This window comes from Magallana gigas, chromosome 10 (assembly GCF_963853765.1).
Source record: "Magallana gigas chromosome 10, xbMagGiga1.1, whole genome shotgun sequence".
In the NCBI taxonomy this organism is placed as follows: domain Eukaryota; kingdom Metazoa; phylum Mollusca; class Bivalvia; order Ostreida; family Ostreidae; genus Magallana; species Magallana gigas.
The window spans coordinates 12,554,424-12,576,805 of NC_088862.1; the positions used below are offsets into that span (position 1 = coordinate 12,554,424).

Genomic DNA, 22,382 nt, shown 5'->3' on the forward strand with positions numbered 1-22,382 from the left:
GAGTTATAAGTATGGACTGAATTTGTTTTGTTCTAAATATAGACCCCATGCCGACTGATAAAAATGAGGTACCATATTTTGAGACAAAGCTACATCATTAACGTGCAAGATTCAATCTTTTTCTCAACAAATGGTTCTTCAGTGGACACAAATCAACCCCTTTTATATATTGTACCAATTTTTAAGTCTTCAAGATAATTCTCAAGCTGTGCAGTTGTAAAGCTGTTCTAAGTGATTAAAATTGCATTATTCTGGTCTTGTATAGGCAATTTGCATTAAAAAAAAACACGTAAAATTTCAAATTCATTGCTTTTTAATTACTTTGACAACCGGCTTTGATCTGTTTTCTTTTTTTAAAAGTCAATTAAAGAAATGTTACATTTTTATTCAAATGTGAACATATAAGATTGCCAAACATCCCCATTAATAAAAAGAAAGTTTGATTTTCAATTACATTAAGAGATAATGCACAATTTTGCGATATAAATATTTGTTTAATAATAGAGATTTGAACACAATGAATAAACAGTTCAACAATTAACTGCACACATTTTATGCTATCATGTTAGATCGACATTATACATTTCATGTTTATGGTTTTCTCTCTCAATTAGATTTTCAAAGATTATTAATGTTTATTAAATCTAGTTTGTTTTATGTCATCTAAGTCACTCATGTTATCTATTCCAGTTAGTCTTCGTCCATCGTCGTGCGTCGTCTGTTAACAATTTAACAGTTTTAATTTCAAAACTACAACGCAAATGAATGCCATTTTGGTGTGAAGTATTTTTATGGTAAGAGGAATCTTAATTGTAAAAAGCATGGCTTTACTACCCCGGGCGTCATAGACGGGGCCAAATAGGCATTAAAATGTCAAGTTTCAAATAATATTCTTCTTTACTCCCACACATGTTAGGGAAACACTGAATGCATGCATATGGTTATGCTATTCATGAAACTATCTACCTAAATCCATGGCCCCTGGAACAGGGGCTTAGGAGTGTCTTATTGTGAAGTAGTTAAAAGTTTTGTTATGCGATATAAATGCATATCTTAAGCCAATCAAATAAGGTAATATAACCAGAAATAAATCATACCCGTAAAAATCGGGTAGATATTGAAATAATTATCTAAATAGCGAACTTTTCTAAATGAGTAAACGTCATCCGAAACCTAAAATCGTTTTTGGGTAAATAAAAGCCAGTCAAATGAATCCTTCTTTATTTTCCACACTATTATGACCCATATTATGAGCGTTAGCAACGGTACCATCCATAGCATCTAACTCGGTTCCCTTAATGAAGTCATCATGTGTGTCGTTTTCAATTGCATCCTAATCTTTGACTTCATATTCCAAAGTGCTAGATTTAGACTGGATTCGTTTTTGAAGTGATTCGTCAGCATTCTTTAGAAGTTCTTCTTTGGCGGCAAAGTATTTCAAAAAAGTCATTGTCGATTTGTAACCTTGCTGTAAAAATGATTAATAGATTAATGTTCTGTATGTTTGATGATTAAATGTAACTTAAAGCTGACGTGAATTCATAAAAGCATTAAGAGCCCATATTAGTCTCTATCGCTCAACTGCCACGGGAGTATATATAACAATCGAGCAAGTTAGGGTCTACTAGTAGGATATACAAGTAAAATCGCTTATATGATTTGTTTCGTTTTTGCAAAAAAAAATTAAAAAGTTTAATCGCTTTACTGTGATTTCATGGGAAATCTTCCAATTTAAGTAGCTTGAACCCAAAATATTTCATTCACAAGGTTAAGGAAACCAAATGAATATTTTCTTAGTCGAAATCAACTAACATCAATAACAAATCTCATATCTTCTTCCAAATTAAAATCAGTGAGTCCCACGTGGCCAGTATTAACGCCAACAGTTCTATCAAAGTCTCGAGGCTGTAAATCAAAGATGAATTATAAATTTCGAATCAATCAACATGTTTGAAGTTCTAAATAAGGCAAGTTTTATTTAAAAAGCATAAGACGCGGGGTTTGTGGATAAATTGTCGGACAATATTGGTAATATCTGCTGTATATAGGGAAACATTTGCCACTGGTTTATTTCACCGCTTTTGCCTTCTTGTCAGCGGCCTTTTCAACGGCCGATTTTAAGACTGAGTGAATTCCAATGTCTCAAACGATCTCTCTTTTATCACGAGTTTACCCGGGCGAATTCATGATGGGGTAAAATCGTTTGTAAGTGAAGAAGGACGAAAAAAACACGATGTGAAAATAACACTGTACACATTATTTCACTATATAATATCAGAATATAATCATAATTGTAATCAGCATGTATACTGCAGAATCATTTTATTTCGTGGGGGCCAATTTTCGTGGATTGTGGGTTTTTTGCTTATTTATGGGGATGTAATTTCATGGATGTTTCAGTTTTTAGTTTAAGTAGGTAAACTAAATCTTTTATAATTAGTTTTCGTTGAGGATGTTAATTCATGGGCGAGGGCTACCCACGAATACCACAAAAATTGAGCCACCACGAATTCTAATGATCCCACAGTATGACCCAAATGTGAAGGTAACCTGAAGAGGACCTTACACTGACAAATGCCCGTTGAACGTTTGTTTTAAAGGCGCTTTGAATCGTTCCAAAGAAGTAAAAAAAAACCATCAACGTTTTTCCTCTGCTAGCCAAAAAAACGCTCAATTAGTTGTACACCTGTGCCATGCATAAAGTTTAATAACTCCCGAAAGTCTATCTGTAATAAGAAATCAGTGTAAATTCCTGAAACTTGCTATGATACCTCTTTGCTATTTAATATATTGTTTGGTCATATTTTGTATTGAACATTCCAAATTCGTCAAACAGCGTTATTTAGGATTTTAAAACTGTTCTGATATATTTTTTTAAAATTTTGAATCAATACTAAATTACTCTATATATGTGTCTGAAAATACCTTGCACTTTTCAAAAAAAAATATCGGGAAACATTTAATTTTCCAACCTCGCCAGATTTTTCTCTGTCCAGAAGATCAAAGGCATTCTGAACTGTGCAATCTTTTCCAAAAAGAATTTCACAGCTTGTCGTAGAAAATTTCTCCTACAAAAATTAACGGAATATATAATTTCAGTTTATGAAAAAAGATATGTTCATCAAGATTGAAAACTAAAACAATATGATAATGAGTGTTTCCCTTAGAGGGTATCTGCGTTAAAAGAAAGTTAAAACTGTTTAAAACGTAATCTAGTTTCATCAATACTCGCTAGTAACCAATTTTCGTGGCTTTTGTTGTTGAGAGTATACATGAAAATGAATCTTTATTAAAGTGAAATTTCTAACACTCAAGAGTACATTGTGATAGTTTGTACTTACAGATATAAAAGCAGCTTCTAGCTCTGTCCTGTAAATGGTGTGGTTTTTATCCAAATTGTGTTTCTTCAAAACCTCAAAATAAAAATGACTGTATACTTTGCATAAAATTATGTTTTATTTATTTGTTGTCAAAGTTCTGTTTTCATGTAGAGATATGTTAAGTTGATATATTTCGGTATTTTTGGTTTATTATAAGTTATTTTATGTCCTTCAAATATACCTTTTTAGTGGCCTAATTATAGTGATATACTGTTAAAAATCAATGGAACCGTTGATTCCGAGTATCAGCAATTGCTTGCTAGACCTCTATTTATCCTTGGACTATATTGCTTTAACTTTAAGCATTATGCAACAGAAGCCAATGCAATCTTCTCTTGAATCTTATTGAATCTCGATTAAAGTGGAATATTCATTCCTAATTGTGTCAATTCATATGTTATACATTCCTTAATTATAGACAATATTGCAATTCACTTTCAAAAATTCATCCACTGCCATAACAACTCGTCTGTTTTCTCTCTTAGCCTTTTCTTGATCCTTTTTTTGTTTAAGTTTTATCCTGTAACATTGAATCGCATAACAAACCTGAAATATACATGGGAAACTTGCTAACATTAGGTTCAATGGCATGCACTTAAAAAATGCTATTTTAATGTGCAAGGCAAGTTCCAAATAATTAATAAAAAGAATCTGTTTCTGTTTTAGCATATTAGACTTACATGAATCTTTTGGATACAAAATTGAAGATACTTCATGGTCAACATAAAAGCCATCAGATTTCACTTTAAGTTTTGAGAAATAATTTCCCAAGCTTCAAACTACATGCATTATCTAACATAATAATATTAATATTTTCCTATATCTTTCTATACAGCTTCATTTACAATAGATTAACTGAGTCTTTATATAATTAGGGATACCAGTAAGGATGTCAAATCGGTCAATTTTTAGTACTCGGTTACTCGGACGTTTTTCCGATCGAGTACCCGGGTACTCGGTAAAAGTGTAAATAAATATGAACAAGTACATTTAAAACTGTAAAACCTTGGTCACTTTTATAGAAATAAAACCCCATGATCTAATGGGAGGTTTCCCCGTAAGTGTGTTTCTGTTGTAAGAATTATGAGCACTTCGTATTTCCAGACCTTTGAAGTCGGGGGCGGCATTTTAGGTCTGTTCAATTTCTCTACTGTGTGCTATCTAATTTATATAATAGACTATATCAACGATGTTCAGTGAAAACAAATCATTAAAGTAAGCCAAAATAAGGATTAAAGACAGCCAAAGGTGAGAAAAGGTAACAGGTGCTTGGTCACGATAATTACTATATAAACACTGCCACAGGCGATAACGGTCATTTAGAGGCGTAAGAAATCCTAATTACTGTATGTACAAATGCAATGGACATTTTAAGTTTTAAAACCGATATTTTAATGCATTATTAAATAAACTTAGAAATATTAAAAAATATAGTTCCGAGTAACCGATTATTGATTTTAGTATTCGATACTCGGACGTTCAATCGAGTACCCGGTTAACCGGGTACTCGTTGACATCCCTAGATACCAGTGATAAATGCATGTTATTTTAAAATGCCTTCCGTTCTTACCTCCCTAGTTTAGTGTTGGGAATTGGATCAAGTTGAACACCTTTTCTCTTCTCACACATAAATCTGAACATATCTGTCTCAGAGTCGGCGTACTAGAGCACAAGAAAAAAGATAAATGAAAAACAAATGATCATTAGAAATGCCAAAAATTATATATAGACGTACATACCATTTGAAATATGCTAGTAGAAAGACTGTCGTGGCTTTTTTTCTATAAACGTTCTCAACGTTTTAGTTTTGGAGTGTTCGTTTTAATTGGGTTTTTATATACGTGTTTTATTTGTTTTGCTTGTTTTTTGATAGAGATACCTGGTATATTGGTTTCAAAAAATATGTGAAATATTGAGATAAATGCGAAAATTTAAAACAAATGTTTATAAATCAATAAATACAGTTTTTATTAATGTATATCCTGATTTTCAAAAGTTTTGATTTGAGGAATAACACTACAGAGCATCTTGAACAAGTGTGTGTTTGTGTTTAATAGTTCTAGGTTAAGCGTTTATTTTTTGAAGGGATAAATGATTCCTTTAATGTGAAAAAAATAATGCGAAATGGTATACATTTGGTTTTATAAAAAATATGATAAGCTTAATTTTTTTTTTTTTTTTTTTGCAATTATAGAACATGAAACTAGAAATGAAGTATGTCAACAGTTCATACCAGTACAAAGTCCAACGTCTTTGCTTGGTCTTTCTGGTCAAGGGCAAACCTTTGCCGTTGGTCTAATAATTTTTGTAGATCATCTAATGGTTTGAGTTTTTCTAAGAAACTATCTTTTGAATCTATCGAGAGCAACCATCCTGTAAGTAAAGTACCTGAATTATAACTGCTTTATCGCTGTTCTATGATATGATTTGTTTTATGTACTGTGAATTCCTAATTAGACGCAAGAAATTAATATTCACGCAAAATCTTGATAATCTTATCTCGCTGATTTTAAAATCTCGCTTTAATCTTTATACACATTTAAACTATTTTGAATTATGATAAAAATTCTGTGTTCGCGTTATCATATTCTCGCTATTTGATGCTAAACCGTTGAATCGTTGAATTAAGTACTGGCGTAAAATAAGGTATCTACAGTAAACACTTGTCGGAAGAGTAATTGAAGCCGTTATCATTTTTAATAAATGCCATGCATTGTTTACTAAAATATATGAATACAGGAATCACCATGATAATTAATCTATTGTATGTTTTTAAAGTAGCGATACTGGAGTCACTATACAATACTCTTGGAATATATAGTACAACTCTAATATGAATAAATGATTATTAGTTTAAAGAAAAACATGATTTATATGGAGTAATAACCTAAATTGTTTCACGGATTGCTATGATAATAACTTTTTCTGTGTTTATTCTTATTAAGTGATCAATAGGTACTTTTTACTTATACAGAATTATCAACTCTCTCAGGATTACAAGCATATGTTCTATTCTATCTCAACCTAGGCATTATTTTCAAGCAGTGTTTAAATAACAGCTTTATGATTTACCTACATTCTTACCGTACAACGTGTGTTAATGGAATCTATGTAAACCAACTCACCGTCGAAGCAGTGGATGGGATAGTTACAAATTAATCCGCCGTCAACATACGCGTTTGTTTCTCCGTTGCATGTGTAATGTGTTGGTTGAAAGAGCCCTTTAACACAAAAATGATAATTAATTTGAATACTTGTAACCACATGTACAAGCATACTGGATTTTTATGAATTTTATTATTGTATCTGTTTTAAAGGCTTTTCGCAATTTCTTCATTTCTATAAAGAAGCTCCATAGGGTAATACATCTGCTTAAGAAAATACGTCTATCTATCCATCTATTTATCTATCTATCTATCTATCTATCTATCTATCTATCTATCTATCTATCTATCTATCTATCTATCTATCTATCTATCTATCTATCTATCTATCTATCTATCTATCTATCTATTTTTTATCTCTATCTATCTATCTATCTACCTATCTATCTTTCTTTCTTTCTTTCTTTCTTAATAATAATTAATCTTATTGTCATATTCTTTCACATATATATATATTGAATAAAACAACATAAAGATCATATGGATGAAACGATATTGAAAAATATAACCGAATAATTAAGCACGATCGTTCAAAATCAGTTGTAATAATTCCAACACTTGGTGTTGTTATTTGGAAATCCCATAAAGTGTTATGATCATAAATATATTTTAAAAAACTGTTCTTCTACATATTTTCTTCTAATCTCTGAATGTTTCAAACGTTTTTTTTATGAAAACAATATTATTTTCCTTGTGCCATAATATCATCATCAACACCCCCTTTCTAACTCTTAAATGTTAAAAGAAAACAATCGAATTTTAATTCTTTTAAATTCATATCTATCATCACAACGATCAAAAAAAAAAAATAAAAAAAATACAGTGAATGACATTATACTGAATATTACCTGGTAGTGCAATAGACATCCGTACGGCAGTTCTGATGGACATAGACGGTTTAGTCTTTACGTGACAATATTCCTCTCTCATAAGGTTAACATTAGTCACAATGATACAAAGCTCTAGCCCAGTCTTTCTATAATGCTTAAAAAATATATATATTCAGAAACCATAATAATAAAAATGCTTTAAAAAATTTATATATATTTATAATGAAATGTTAGTTTTGTATATATTTATATACTTAGAAATAATAATGAAAGAAAAATGCTACAGTTCAAACTAAACACAAGAAATATTATTTTGAGCCGTGTTTTTTTTTTTATTAATAAATTTTACATTTGGTTTACTACTTTGGTAAATTAAAACTTGTTGGAATTGCAGTTCCTCGTCGTATTTGTGACGTCTTGAATTATTTAAAACACAAGTTTAATATTCAATTATGTACACTTGATGAAAACAAAAGCAAAGAACCTCGTCAAAAGTTACGTCTTTGTTGCCCATCTTTTTTTCCAACAGTTCCCCGAACCAGTTGTAGAATCTATTACCAGGAATCCATCCGTATCCAGTCAGTAGATTCGGCAGAAGACTAAGTAATCCACACTTGGCATCTGACAAATATATTCTATAAAACTATAACGTGTCCTAGAAAATTAGGGGAACATGACATATCATATCCAATCGTTAGGTAAGGAAGACGAATAGATCTCCCATATTATCATTTGATATTTGTCTAGAATATTGAATCTGTGACAACTTTGAAATATCTGTAACATCAAAACTAATGATTAATTACAAAATGTTCTTACATCAATTCTTTTTTAAGGCATGGAGAAAATATTCGATAGTTAATATACATGTGTATCTCTTTTTATCTAATACTATTGAAGATAAATCTTGACCCATTAAGTCTTGGGTTTCTTCCACATCTTACCTACGGCCAAAAGGGAAGCTGAAATTGCGCCTGCGCTAACTCCAGCAAATCTTCTGATCTGACTGACTAGTCCAAGTTCCTCCAAAGCCTACGAAAGGAAGACAAACATCCTGCATGTACAAATATTTAATGCAGCACAGTGCAATTTAAAAAAGCTCATTCAATATTGGTATATGCTTGTGTTATTGACATACTATTAGATAAAATACACCAACAATTTTTTTTATCATTCTCATTTAGAAAAAAATCTTAGATCTACTCAAGTAGATCGTTACACAGGGGTTAGTCGGGGCCTATTTAATATGTTACGTCGTATACGTGCATCATAACTATAGCTATGAGCAAGGTTAAAGATGTTTTGATCACCTGCTGCATCTCTGAACAGATTAAAGCATTATATCTTTTTTAACTACAGTATCTCTATTATTCTTGTTTTTTCTGTTGTTAAACTGACACAGTATCTCAAAACAGATGTTATACTTTTTTACAATGACAACTGAAATAAGAAGAATTAAATCAAATATTCATCATATGAAAGAATTCACGAATTATGTCATCATCTATTCGTTTACAAGACATTAAAACCCATTCATACGAAAGCCGAGAAGGATCATTCGAGATTCGAGATTCGAGATTCGAAATACGAGATTCGAAATACGAGATTCGAGATTCGAAATTCGAGATTCAATATCTAAATTAACCAATCAAATCAAGGATCTGAAAATATGTATCCTAGCGACATTAAACTGTTCTAAATAAAAATCATACGTACATGCTCTTATATACAAATAAATGCTATGTTCACTTCTCCCTACCTAACTAAATAATTATTTGTATTTACTTTTACACAGAATATCTAAGTAGACTAGTAATAATGCAGTGTACTTCGCGGATCTAAGTGATTTTGTTTGCCCTGGTGCATTTTCACCTGATGCGTTTGAACCCTAAGGTATTTCACCACCAGTAATTAGTTTAAAACCCGGGTTTATTCACCCCTTTTGTGTAAAAATGCGGTTATGGTAGAGAACTTCATAAGCGGACCTAATTTTTTCTGTAGGGGGTCCTAGGCCAATTTTAAAAAAATTTACTATGTAAATTTAATAAGCTCCAATTTTCCCGAGGAGGGGGTCCAGATCCCCTGACCCCCTCCTTTCTAGATCCCCGCATGAAGATTAGTACATGTATCTAAATAATCTAGATATAAAGAATCTGTCCTGTTTCACTTATAAATATAAGCATTACTAATCGATTTTATGTATGCATACAGTGATACACTAGTACTATGATTATAAACAAATCATTGAGATATTATCACATCATACGGAATTATTAATAAATACATTTTTTTCCCTTTTCCTCAGTAAACAACTTATTATGAGTCTTACTTTTGGAATTGTTTTCAATATAGAAGGATGCCTACTCTCTACAATTAAAGGTAGGGATGATAGGGTGCCAATTTGTTCACATTACATAAGTAAATCTCTAAAGATGTAAATAAGCACTGCAAACAAAGATGTGTGTATTTAATATACTACTACAGTACACTTAGCCAGGTAAAATGTAATCAGGATGAAGCTACAAGGGGTGAGTGGTGCAAATTTACCAAAACATACAAACAGAACACCAAATAAAGAAACTGTGAGTGGTGTGTGGAATGCATAAAAGATGGCGGCAAATTATCTCAAATAATCAGTGCAAAAACCCACAAATAGGCTCTTATTTGTTACATATCCTGCAAAAACATTGATAGAAAATGTTATCGTCCCATAACATAGCCGATTAAGTTAATGTGTACATATGGTCAACGTACATGTAATTCTAATATACAAGAAGGCGGACGTATCAGGCGGGGATCCAGAAAATTAAATTTCAAAAATGATCGGTTGAATTATATTAAATGCTTTGAATTTTGTTTTAAACTATCGCACGGGTCAAAATGCGTGATAGAATCTATGTACAGTGTAATTGGAAACTTTCATTTTATATCAATATGTAGTATTACCTATTATAACAAATGAGAGTATAGCACAACTGCCACAAGCAATACATGTCCTGTACCGGCACCACCTCCCTCCCCATAAAAAAATGAAACAATTGTCGTTTTATTTGCTAAAATGTGTGGTTCAATATTTTTCTAAAGGACATACCCGATTAGAATTGAAAAAGAGTCGTACGTTTAAAACTAATTTTGTCAAAATTTTTAGATTCATTTGGTTATATTTTGGTCCATTTGGGTAAATATATGCACCAGCGCAGCTCTTATTTATATAAAATCAGCCCATAAATTCAAAATATTTTCAAAAATTAATAGCTTTAAATCCAGTGGATGAAAGAAAGGGAAAGCAAGTCGAACTCGATTAGTTCTAATACCTGTGTTGAATGAATGGTACAGTAGGATATGTGCAAAAAAGTCCCGTCTACTCTTTCCTACCCTATAATTATTGGAATATTAAATCCGATTATAAGAGTCAAATTAAAAATCAAGTACGGATATGTTCCTGTTTATCAAAAGTAAAACTACTCATAATTTATATACAGTGCATCGTTATGGAGCTACACAGAAAGTTTTATATTAATTTGCCGAGCCAAATAAAAAAACGAAGAGAAAACAAAGTGCATGGGGACAGAAAAATAAATTAGGACTATATAGCCCCCCCCCCCCCCCCCTCTTGAAATGTATATACTGAAAACAGATTATTGGCGTACAACATCCACACACAATTTAAAGAAAATTTCATGTTTTTTTTCTATCATTTTCGCTAGCTAATGTAAGACATCACAAATACCCCAAACCCCCTCACGGAAAAGGAAATGCTAGGTGATGAGAGAGAGAGAGAGAGAGAGAGAGAGAGAGAGAGAGAGAGAGAGAGAGAGAGAGAGAGAGAGAGAGTTGATGTAAATCACAGGTGCGCTAACACCGTTAAAATTAAAGCTTGCTAGTTGGTCTGCCCTACCCTAGCTACCTCCTCTCTTTTCTCGTTTTAGAGGCTTAATTATTGTCTATATATGCTTGTAACAAATCAAATCAATTTCAAATTCTAAATCAAACTGAATTTGACACTACAAAACTCTGTCTGTCTGTCTGTCTGTCTGTCTGTCTGTCTGTCTGTCTGTCTGTCTCTCTCTCTCTCTCTCTCTCTCTCTCTCTCTCTCTCTCTCTCTCTCTCTCTCTCTCTCTCTCATATCGACAATGGGATTGCCATAACCTACAATACACTATTCTTATCTGGAGTTTTGTCTTTGAGGTTGTAAATCATTATATCTTCTATGGTTTAAAACTTTATCATAACCTATATTTTGACATGTCGATTATTTCATTGAGTTTCGTTTCATAGCTAAAACATTTAGATTAAACAGATCTTTCTTCGCGAGCCAATTTTTACACAGTTGGGGCGAATACACTTCGGGTTAAAATTGTTCGGGGGGGAAATACATACAGGGCAAACAAAAACCACTTAGATTCGCAAAGCACACAGTGTTATTTCTAATTTAATTGTTTATACTGTGTGGGGTTAATTCATCAATGTTGATTTAACCATTTTATAACCACTCTTTAAGAGCTATTAAGACATTTATTTGTAGGAAAGAGCATGTACGAATGATCTTTATTTAGAACAGTTTGATGTTGCTAGGATACAGGTTTCAGATCCATGATTTGATTGGTTAATTTAGATATTGAATCTCGAATTTCGAATCTCGAATCTCGTATTTCGAATCTCGTATTTCGAATCTCGAATCTCGAATGATCCTTCTCGGCTTTCGTACATTCAGGACTTACACATGTAAAAAATAAAACCAAACAGTTTCGGACATTAATTTGAGTGTCACGCGATTGCAATTGCTATCTAAAAAGGTTATAGTAGGATTGACACACTGACAAAAAAATATAGTTTGAAATTATTCGATGTCTGTAGTATGAAATATGCACTTTTAAAGAGCGCATCTTAAAATATGATTCTTGAAGACATCAGATTTCACAGAGAGCCAATGGCTCATGATTTATGCCAAGCTGCAGGTTTTTTTTTAGTTCCCTGCGCTGTGTGGCTATATGGAACTCAATTTCCATGTGTTGGTCCGTCCAACGCTTTATTCCACTTTTCATCTGATACATAAAATATGTTGAAATTGGTAAAAATTCTATATTTGGTAAATTATTAGTTTTAAGTCATTATATCTTTTAAAGCGTTGTCTGATGGGTCTGAGAAACATGTCCATATCCTTTTGAATAACAACTGGGCAAGGCAAAAATGTTGATACACCATAAGAATAGTGTTGCAATGCAAATTCACAATATATTCTTGTACCTTGATAGCGCCTGAGTTCGCATATCCCTTGGCACCACCTCCTTCAAAAACAAGGTTCTCAAAAGGGTAACTATGGTCTTTGGGATAAATACTCATGGCTTTTATTTCAATCTCGTTTAAAATAGATGGCGATTTGCGATTGACACCTAAAAAAACCAGAACACATGAAAATAGCAGTGGGTTGAGGAATATAATTTTTAAAACAAAGTTAGAAAAAACAGATTAGCACTTCAACAACAACAAACAAAACAGAAAAGGGACAAGATCATTTTATTGTGAAGTTTCTCCATTAAATGATAAGTAGATTTTTCAGTTTATATATTAAGATAAATCATGGACATATTTTATTGTATAATACGTAAGGAGGCTGACCGCCTCTATTTTTTTTTATTTTCGGCTTTATGTATTAACCTGTAATTATAATGTGTGTTAAGGGTAGTTAATACATGTAAAATGAATAGTTAACACTATCTAAAAAAGCAAAAAAAAAAATGACCTGTGTTTCCAGTGTCATCAGGTGTCGCTTTTTCTAGTTCGTCTTCGACATCTTGTATGAACTGTTCGTCAAGATAACGCTTTCTAGCCTCCAAAATTTCTTTGTATTGAATATCTCCTGGGTCCGTTTCGATTTTTTCCCCAAGACGTTCCCCATTTTCATTAACGGTCAATAAACTTAAAAGGCCTTCTGACAACTTTAAAATCTGAAATTGAACCATATTCTAAGTTAGTTATTCTACAAGAAACACGAATGAAACTATACAAGCAGCTAAAGTACTACTTCATCATTTGAGGATCATAAGGTGAAATGCATTATACCTAATAACATATTGATTGTGAATATCATGGGTCTAGAATATACACTAGTATTTACATTTAATAGTGTTGTTTCCCACAAAAATCAATTAATTAAAAGGATAAAAATTGAAATTCTACTTTGGAAATTAATAGTACGAGATTATCTCAGACACAGCAAAATTATGTCGTCTAATTTTTCATCGCCGAATTCTTGTAAAATGGATCTTTTTCTTCTCATAAGCACGTTTTCGACACATTTGCTTTGGAAAATAAATAGAAAAATATTAGTCGAACATTGAAGTACATGTATTGATTTTTTAAAAAATCGAAGTTTGATTGATCACTCCTAAAATTTGTCAACATTAGTTTTTCATAAAATTACATGGACATTGTACAAACCAACTTCTTGACATAAACTTTATATCAATAAATTTAAATCTTACCTCAACGAATTTTAGTCATTTGTATTGTTACGCTCACAAACATGTGATCTGAAAAGACTTGTATGAAATATAGGAATGCGGAATTTGTAAAGTAATTGGGAAACCAGCTGTCCTGCACTGTTCACCTACAAGAATTCTACATGCATATCATACAATTTTACTGATAGTTATATCAAATGATTGATTCATTTTACTGCGTTCTTTAACCGCTAAACGTGTTTAAGATGTTCCTTCCCGCAAAAAACCTCCAATATAAACTAAAAGAGAGATAGAGAAAAAACACAACGAATTAAACTTTCCGAACACAGTATATCATGCATCACGAACATTGTAAAAAAACTTAACTGTTAGACATACTTCTTTTTTTCTTTATCAAAAATAAAACTAATAGAACGAGACTTTATCATGGAGGGAACACGTGGTAGAGCTGGCGGGTTGATTTGATTAACAGGTGCAGCACGTGGACTGAAATTGCATGATGAATTCAATAAGAGTGTACCATATTCTTTTATGAATACTAATTTTATGAATATTTAGTATTGGATATTAGTATATTTCACATTGGTGTACGTTAAATTACACCTAAACGCTCTCTCTCTCTCTCTCTCTCTCTCTCTCTCTCTCTCTCTCTCTCTCTCTCTCTCTCTCTCTCTCTCTCTCTCTCTCTCTCTCTCTCTGTAAGGTGTACTGTTGTGCGATTAGACGAAGCCGTACGAGATATATACTTTTTCTTTTGTCGTGAATAGGTGTGAAAACCCTCAAGGGCATGTCGTTTTCTACCCTGAGATTGTTAATCACTACATGTATACACAGAAAATAATCGTGACTTAAACTTTATATGTATACACAGGAAATGCATACTGACATAACACGTTATGATTCCATGTGCTTTAACGCAGCACCAACTTTATATAAGAATGATAATTTTATTATTGAATGGAAAAATAGATTTGTTAGTTGATTCCCGACATCTGTTCATTTCTCAATTTAAAACATACACATGTATTGACAGTTTACGGTGCTATGCGTGTCAACTTATAAAATGAGAAGATGAAATTGCTCTGCAATGATACGAGTTCATCTAATGAAAATATTTAATTTAAAGATTGTTATAAAAACAGGATTATCAACTAATAGAAATAATAACTGAAATAAGCACGTCAAATACAAAGATATGTGTTCTTATTTACACATCACAAAATTTAACAGCGTAATAATCATGTTATGTTGTAATTCAAATGTACATGTAGTTTCCGATTTCATGAAATTCTATTTCATAAATATAATTTATGAATTTTATAATAATATGGACCACAATTATTTTACAATGCAGCTGTTATGCTTAAATCTGAAGTCGCATATTTGACGTGGAATTACGCGACCCGCATTGCCTGTAATGTACAGTACAGGTAAAGTAACAACAACAAGCAGCAGCAGGAAGAACGGTAAATCACACCGTCGCGGTGTCATCACGGTCGCAATCCATACCGCGATCAAAAACCGCGATGGTGTATCGCGGGAACGATAAAAATACCGTGACGGTAACGCGGGCCAATACGGGATCCGCGTTGCCTGTACTATATCTATCTATCTATCTATCTATCTATCTATCTATCTATCTATCTATCTATCTATCTATCTATCTATCTATCTATCTATCCGACTTTAAAGAATGAATTTTAAACATCCCGATTACAATTATAACATTTATTCAGTTAGCGAAGAACTTGACTTGGAATAAAAAATTTAATCGAGGTCGTTTTCAACTTTGAATGATAGCAGATTAACAGCTGTCATTTACTTATGAAAATGCATATATTTATACACACAATGATACATGTATTCATTCTTTAGATTGACGTGTGAACTCAAACATTATCAATTTTGTTTAGTCGAGTATTTGAGTAACAGAAAGGCATAATCAGAACACTGTGTATATTCATTTGTATATGTAAATCAAACCGGAATAGATGGTGTGACGTCAAAATAATTATTTTTTTTTTGTTTTTAATACAAAAGAGTTCTACATCATGTCAGCCTCCAGTAAATACGATTTCTCCAACTTCAGACGTTCATTAAAGCTTAATTACGTATTTTTTTTTAAAAACAGCATGACCACATGTGATAATTTACACCACTTTATTAAAATAAATAAATTATGTTTTTGACTTTCCTTCCCCTTTAATTTTCAGCAAGAAACTCAATGCGGTAATACACTTGCTTCTGAATATGAGTTGCTAGAGAAAAAAAATATGAACTTGTTATTGTAAAAAAGTATCTATCTATCTATCTATCTATCTATCTATCTATCTATCTATCTATCTATCTATCTATCTATCTATCTATCTATCTATCTATCTATCTATCTATCACATATCTTTTCATACTCTTTAACACGTAATGAATAACTAATATATATATTGAATATGATTTTAATATAGATAATGTATGGTTGTAAAAGCATATTAAAAAAATTATGACGAAATAATAATAAAGCATGGTTGTTCATAATCAGTCAGTCCAACACTTGGTATGGCTATTCTGAGATCCCTTCAATTGCAATTATGATTATAGATATATATTGAAAAAAAGTGTTCTTTGGTAGGTTTTCTTCAATGAACAGAATGTTTCGAACATCTTATTATGGAAAATAAATTATTTATTTACCTTGTACCACTTAATCATTAGATTCGACCACTGAATAAAAACAAAAAAAGGTCCAAAACGTCATTATGTTACCTGGTATTGCCATAGACATCCGAACGGCTAATCTGATAGGCATATCTGGTGTAGTCTTTACGTGACAATATTCTTCTGTCATATAGTTAACATTAGTCACAATGATACAAAGCTCTAGTCCAGTCTTTTTATAATGCTTGAAAATCAAATATGCATTCATGAGATGTTGGTATGGCAAAAGAAAAATGCAACAGTTTACAATAAAGACGAATTCAAAGAATTTACTAGCACGTTTAGCCATGTCTGCTCTGATTTTACTACTGTTTATTAAACTTGTTGGAAATAGGTGTTTCCCGTCGTATTTGAGACGTCCCACTTTATAATTAAATTTGAATAACAAGTTTGATGTAAAATCTGATGGACAATTGATGATAACAAGAAACAAGAACCTCATAAAAGGTTACGTCTTTGTTGCCCATCTTCTTTTCCAACAGTTCCCCGAACCAGTTGTAGAGTCTAGCAGCTGGATTCCAACCGTATCCGGTCAATAGATTTGGCAGAAGACTAAGTATTCCAAACTTGGCATCTGACAAAAATATGTTATAAAACTATAATATTCAGTCAAATGTGTAATAATAAAAAAAAACAGGAGTACAGGGTATGTCTTATCCTATCGAGAGGTAAGGAAGAAGACCACGTGTAAAGACTCAAAATCTTGCATCGTTGATGCAACAAATGAATCATGGAAAGGAATAAGCTTATGATGAGTATTTCACGAATGATTGGTACATGTACATAATGTATATATGAAAAACTGTTTTTGCTATAATAAATTGTTGATAGTTCTTTTCGTTGAAAATGACTTCAGTCAAATTTTACACGGATTCAATATGATATTATTTGTTATATATATTTTTTTAAATGTTGAACCTGTATGACAATTTTAAACTGTTTGTTATATTAAGATAAATGATTAATTAACACAATGTTCTTGTATCATTATTTTACAACTCAAATCTTGATTTAAAAAGCCTTGGAGATCTTTCGAATCGTATCCCACGGCCAAAAGGGAAGCTGTCATTGCGCCTGCGCTAGCTCCGGCAAATCTTTTAATCTGACTGACTAGTCCAAGTTCTTCCAAAGCCTACAAAATGAAGACAAACACCATGTATCTAGACATATACAGGTAAAATTGCTACATATGTTCAACATATGTTTCGAGTAACATATGTTGAACATACGTTGAACATACGTTAAACATATGAATTTTTCACAGTATGTTGAACATATGTTTGAAATATATTGTTAACATATGTTTGAAAAAAACATTAAATATATTACAGACTCAAAACATATGTTGAACATATATTTGTGGTAATCATATGTTCAACGTATGTTTAACATATTTTGAACATATGTTTGTTTAAAACATATGATCAGCATATGTTTTCAATTTGCGTTATGTTGATTAAACATGTTTGTTGGCTTAAATGTTTACATATGTAGTAATGAATACGTGTATAAACAACTTATATAATCAACATTAGCCATGCAATTTTTTCATATGAAGTGTTTCGTTAACAAATCCAGATTTAAGCCTGAATCGGTATTAAATTTAGTGTTCATAAACACACGTCATATTTTACGTCACGGAGGCAGAAGATCAATCTCCAGGATGGATTTTAACTTGTACTTATAAGGTAAAAATGCGTTTTCATTTACCTATTTAAAATTATATAGTGGCAATGAGTCAATCTACGGGCATAGTTGTGTTCTTCTAGAAAATTCGGATTGAAAAACCATACTGTATAAAATAATGTAATGTCAACAACCGACGGTCATCATTGTTGTTAAACTTTTTTAAAACCAGCTCTATAATTGAACCTCTAAGGCTGTTGAAAGTGTTTTAAAATACAGTGAATAAATCATACAGTAATTACCATGTTTACGAATGAGAGAATGTAGAACATCTCAGAAAAGGTTACGTCTGTAAATTTCTTCACACAAAGCTACAACTCAACAGCTTACTGTCTATAGTTTATTTAGACCTTACAAGTTTAATAGTAAACAAGCATAAAAATGTAGATTTGAAAAATATATTAAGATCAGACGCATTTAAAAACTTGGAAAGTGAAAGTAGCCCCCAAAACTAGAGCAAAGCTCATTGCAAAGCAACGAGTATGTCATATTGCTGTTTTAAATCAGTTATTAATGAAAAAAAGTCTTTACAATTCCACAGGGAAATTCCTAATGAATTATTTTGTGTCAACACAAATTGTACAATGATTTATATCTTTTCATTGAAATATTTATATCAATTCAATTCATTTTTCTTTTAAAAAAATCTTTATCAATATTTATAGTGTAATTTTTATTACATGCTAATTGCAAAAAGTGTTTTTATTTTAGGAATGCAGTGACTAGTGGACACATCACAGATGGCATCAAATAACACAGTGTCAGAAATTATGAAGAAGTAAGTACATAATTATAAAAATGTCTTACATTTCTTCAAAACTGCAGCATAATGTATATTTTTTAAACTTGTAATATTATTGTAGTAAAGTTAATTAGGTTCTATGAATATCAAATACTAGTAATGAGTAACACTGTTTGACAGAGTATTATAATTTGTAGCAAATGGATGTAGTAGTGCAGAGGTTTGTAAGATTTCTTGGATGCAGTCTGAAGACGATGAAGTGATGAAAGATCCAGGATCCAGATATTCGTCCTGAGCTCAAAGATATCTGCACAACATTTGCTATACAAGTTATGGTAATTAAATTCAAACATGGCTCTGACTGTATGATTGATTCTAATTATAAAATGTTCTTAGTTCTAATGATTTTTTGTAAGATTTTAAAATCTCACTTTGTAAAAATAACACAAATATATTAATGGTTTTCCACTTCTTAATTTGAAAATTTTTAAAAGGTCTGATGGTGGTTACTTGCATTTGTATTAATATTTTAGACAGAAGTTTAGACTTGACTTGTGAAATGATAAACAGCACATCGAAAAAGAAGTTGGACAAAAAGTGGGATTAATGCAGGTATATAGTTATTAATTTCTCTCTCTCTCTCTCTCTCTCTCTCTCTCTCTCTCTCTCTCTCTCTCTCTCTCTCTCTCTCTCTCCCCAGAACTTACAATGATGTAAGTATTCAACAAAATTTACTTAAGGAATAGAATGAAAAAACTTAACTCATGTTGTATTTGCAACTTGATCTTGATACTCTTCAAACTTTTATTTTAATAATGGAACAACTGAGGCAATTATAAACTTGTAAAGCATCTTAAAAAGTGTTTCATTCTCTGTTTCTTTTTCCAGAAACTATTAAAGCTGCAGTGAGTGAGAACCATTCACAGGAGAATAACAAACTTGTCTATATGATATTTGCAACAATAAAAATGATATGTATTTTTATCTCTGTTTTTTTCATCAGATAGATGGAGCTAAAAGACTCAGTGTTGTAAAAACAGGATAATCAGTTGAAGAGGGAAATTCAGAAAGAGAATTTGTACCAACAATGAATTATAAAATAAAAAAAATATTTAAAGGCATATTTTCAAATATGCATAAGACATATGTGATACATGTTGTGTAAATAATCCGAAAGGATAAAGAAAATGAGTAAACACAAAAATGAAATTAACATATGTTCAACATATATCTAACATATATTTATAAACATATGTTAATCATATGGTTATCAAAAACATGTTTAATAAATGTTAAACATATGATGAACATATGTTTATGAACATATGTTTAACATATGGTGCTCGTTTTTTATGGCGAACATATGTTTCAGAACATATGTTCAACATATGTTAAACATATATTGAACATATGTTGCAATTTTACCTGTGTACTTAAAGCAGTTTTAAGCACTTAGAACTGCTACATCTTTGCTATAGCTAAAACGTTTTATCTTTATAAACAACAGATTTCTTTAATTTCATTTTTATAAAGCAGAGTTTGATATTTCTATGAAAAATGGGTACTCTTTTTAATAGAAATTAAGTATTAAGATTGCTGATACACTATAAAATACCATTGCAATCCATAATCCATTATCTTACTTTTACAGCGCCCGAGTACGCATGCCCTTTGCTACCACCCCCTTCAAAAACAAGGTTCTCAAAGGGGAAACTATGGTCTTTTGGATTGATACTCATAGCTTTCTTTTCTATCTCGTTTAAAATGGATGGCATTCTTCTCAATTTACGATTGACACCTGAAATGAAAAATGAAATAAATATGGCAATTTGAGTTAAAGAATAGAAATTTAAAATCATAGACTACGAGTTGAGAAAAAAGTTTGACTCTCAAAATGACAAAGATAATATTATATTTCATTGCGAAGTTTTCTTGATTAAATAATGGGTGAGGTATTTTAATTTACAATTTTGGCATCTTCTTTTGGATAAATCATGAATATATTAGGATGATCCGTTTTGCATTATTGAAGAAAGCTGATCTCCATCTTTTTTGTTTTTTGCTTTACGATCCCTTTGTTACCTTGTTTGTTACGGCAGTGTATAAAAATAAAAACTTAGAAATGTCAAAATAAGATACAAAAAATGACCGGTGTTACCAGAAGGATTGGGTTTCGCATTTCCAAATTCTTTTTCGTCATCTAGCTTGGACTGTTCGTCAAGATAACGCTTCCTAGCCTCTAAAATTTCTTTGTTTCGAATATCTCCTGGATCTGTCTCGACTTGACTTCCAAAGACGTTCCCCATTTTCTGTAGCGGCCACACCAATTTAAAAAGCCCTTTTGAATACTCTGTAATCTAAAATTGATCCATGTCGCAGTTAGTTATTCGACAAGGGACATAAATTAAAATATAGCTGACGCGGTAATTATACTAATTCATAATTTAATGAGGAGAAGGAAATATACATGTAATGAAAACTTTAAATTCAATTAAGTTTTTTATCGGCAAATTCACATAAAATTGATTTCTTTCTTCTAATTTGCACATTTTCGATAATATATTGGTTTCTCATATTTAAAAAAAAAAGGAGTAGCATAATAGTAAGGTTTTGGTCGGAAGGATAACTAACGTCAAAGGAAGACCGTGGTTTCTCATACAGTAAATACAGAGTAACATTTATAATGTTCAGTTTAATGAATTTACTTAATAGAAAATCAAACTTGCGTAAAAAATGATTTTAATTTTACCCCCAACCGCGAGTTCCATTTTACTGTGAACAAAAAAAAATCAAACATGTAGTAATGTATTATATATAATTGTGGTGAAAAGTAGCATATTAATACATATATGTACTTAAACTATGCTCGCTCAGGATCCATATATGTAATTTAGGACAGACACCTAGATGTATGTACCTAACAATACTTCTGTAAAAAGACTAAGCGGCAAACATATTTTTGTCTTATTCATTGTAGAGAAGAAATGAAAATGTAAAAACAAATACTAACACAGAGGTTTATTTGTATGGTCCTTTTTGATCTGATTAGTAGATTTGGTTTTGACGTTAAGGTAGGCTTCAAACCAAACTATCATTTGTATTCCTGTAGGCATAAACAACAGAGAGCGTGGATGCTTATTGTTAGATAATTATTTAATCGTACGGAGTTAAAAACTGTCAATGGTTTCCTCAACAGCATTTGTTGACGCCAATGAATAGTTGTTTAAGAAAAGAATGTAGTTGGTCTTATTATTTCGCTGAAACGCTCTGATTATTTTAAAGTTTGCTAAATAAGACTTAATTCAACACCGGTCTTCATGCATTAATAAATTTTCATCACATACTTTCAAAACTCTAGCATGCTGAGTTTAGGACTTTTTTTCTTCTTAGAAATTGCCGTCGG

The 22,382-nt window shown here is 31.5% G+C and overlaps 1 protein-coding gene and 1 long non-coding RNA gene across 2 annotated transcripts; one reads left to right on the forward strand and one right to left on the reverse strand.

The window, feature by feature from the left end:
* Window positions 1–3,195: 3,195 nt before the first annotated feature.
* LOC117683436 (uncharacterized) lies at window positions 3,196–17,789 on the reverse strand. The gene is made up of 9 exons (XM_066073614.1): window positions 17,781–17,789; window positions 17,600–17,683; window positions 16,983–17,147; window positions 16,600–16,735; window positions 6,506–6,601; window positions 5,614–5,753; window positions 4,951–5,042; window positions 3,816–3,900; window positions 3,196–3,413 (listed from the first exon to the last, which is right to left on the reverse strand). The coding sequence occupies exons 1-9, from the start codon at window positions 17,787–17,789 to the stop codon at window positions 3,222–3,224; spliced, it is 999 nt and encodes a 332-aa protein (XP_065929686.1). The 3' UTR covers window positions 3,196–3,221.
* Window positions 17,790–18,139: 350 nt separating this feature from the next.
* On the forward strand, window positions 18,140–19,963 carry LOC105319592 (uncharacterized). Its single transcript, XR_010710520.1, has 5 exons — window positions 18,140–18,239; window positions 18,949–19,015; window positions 19,177–19,314; window positions 19,513–19,591; window positions 19,868–19,963. It is a non-coding gene; the product is annotated as an uncharacterized lncRNA (long non-coding RNA).
* Window positions 19,964–22,382: the final 2,419 nt, after the last annotated feature.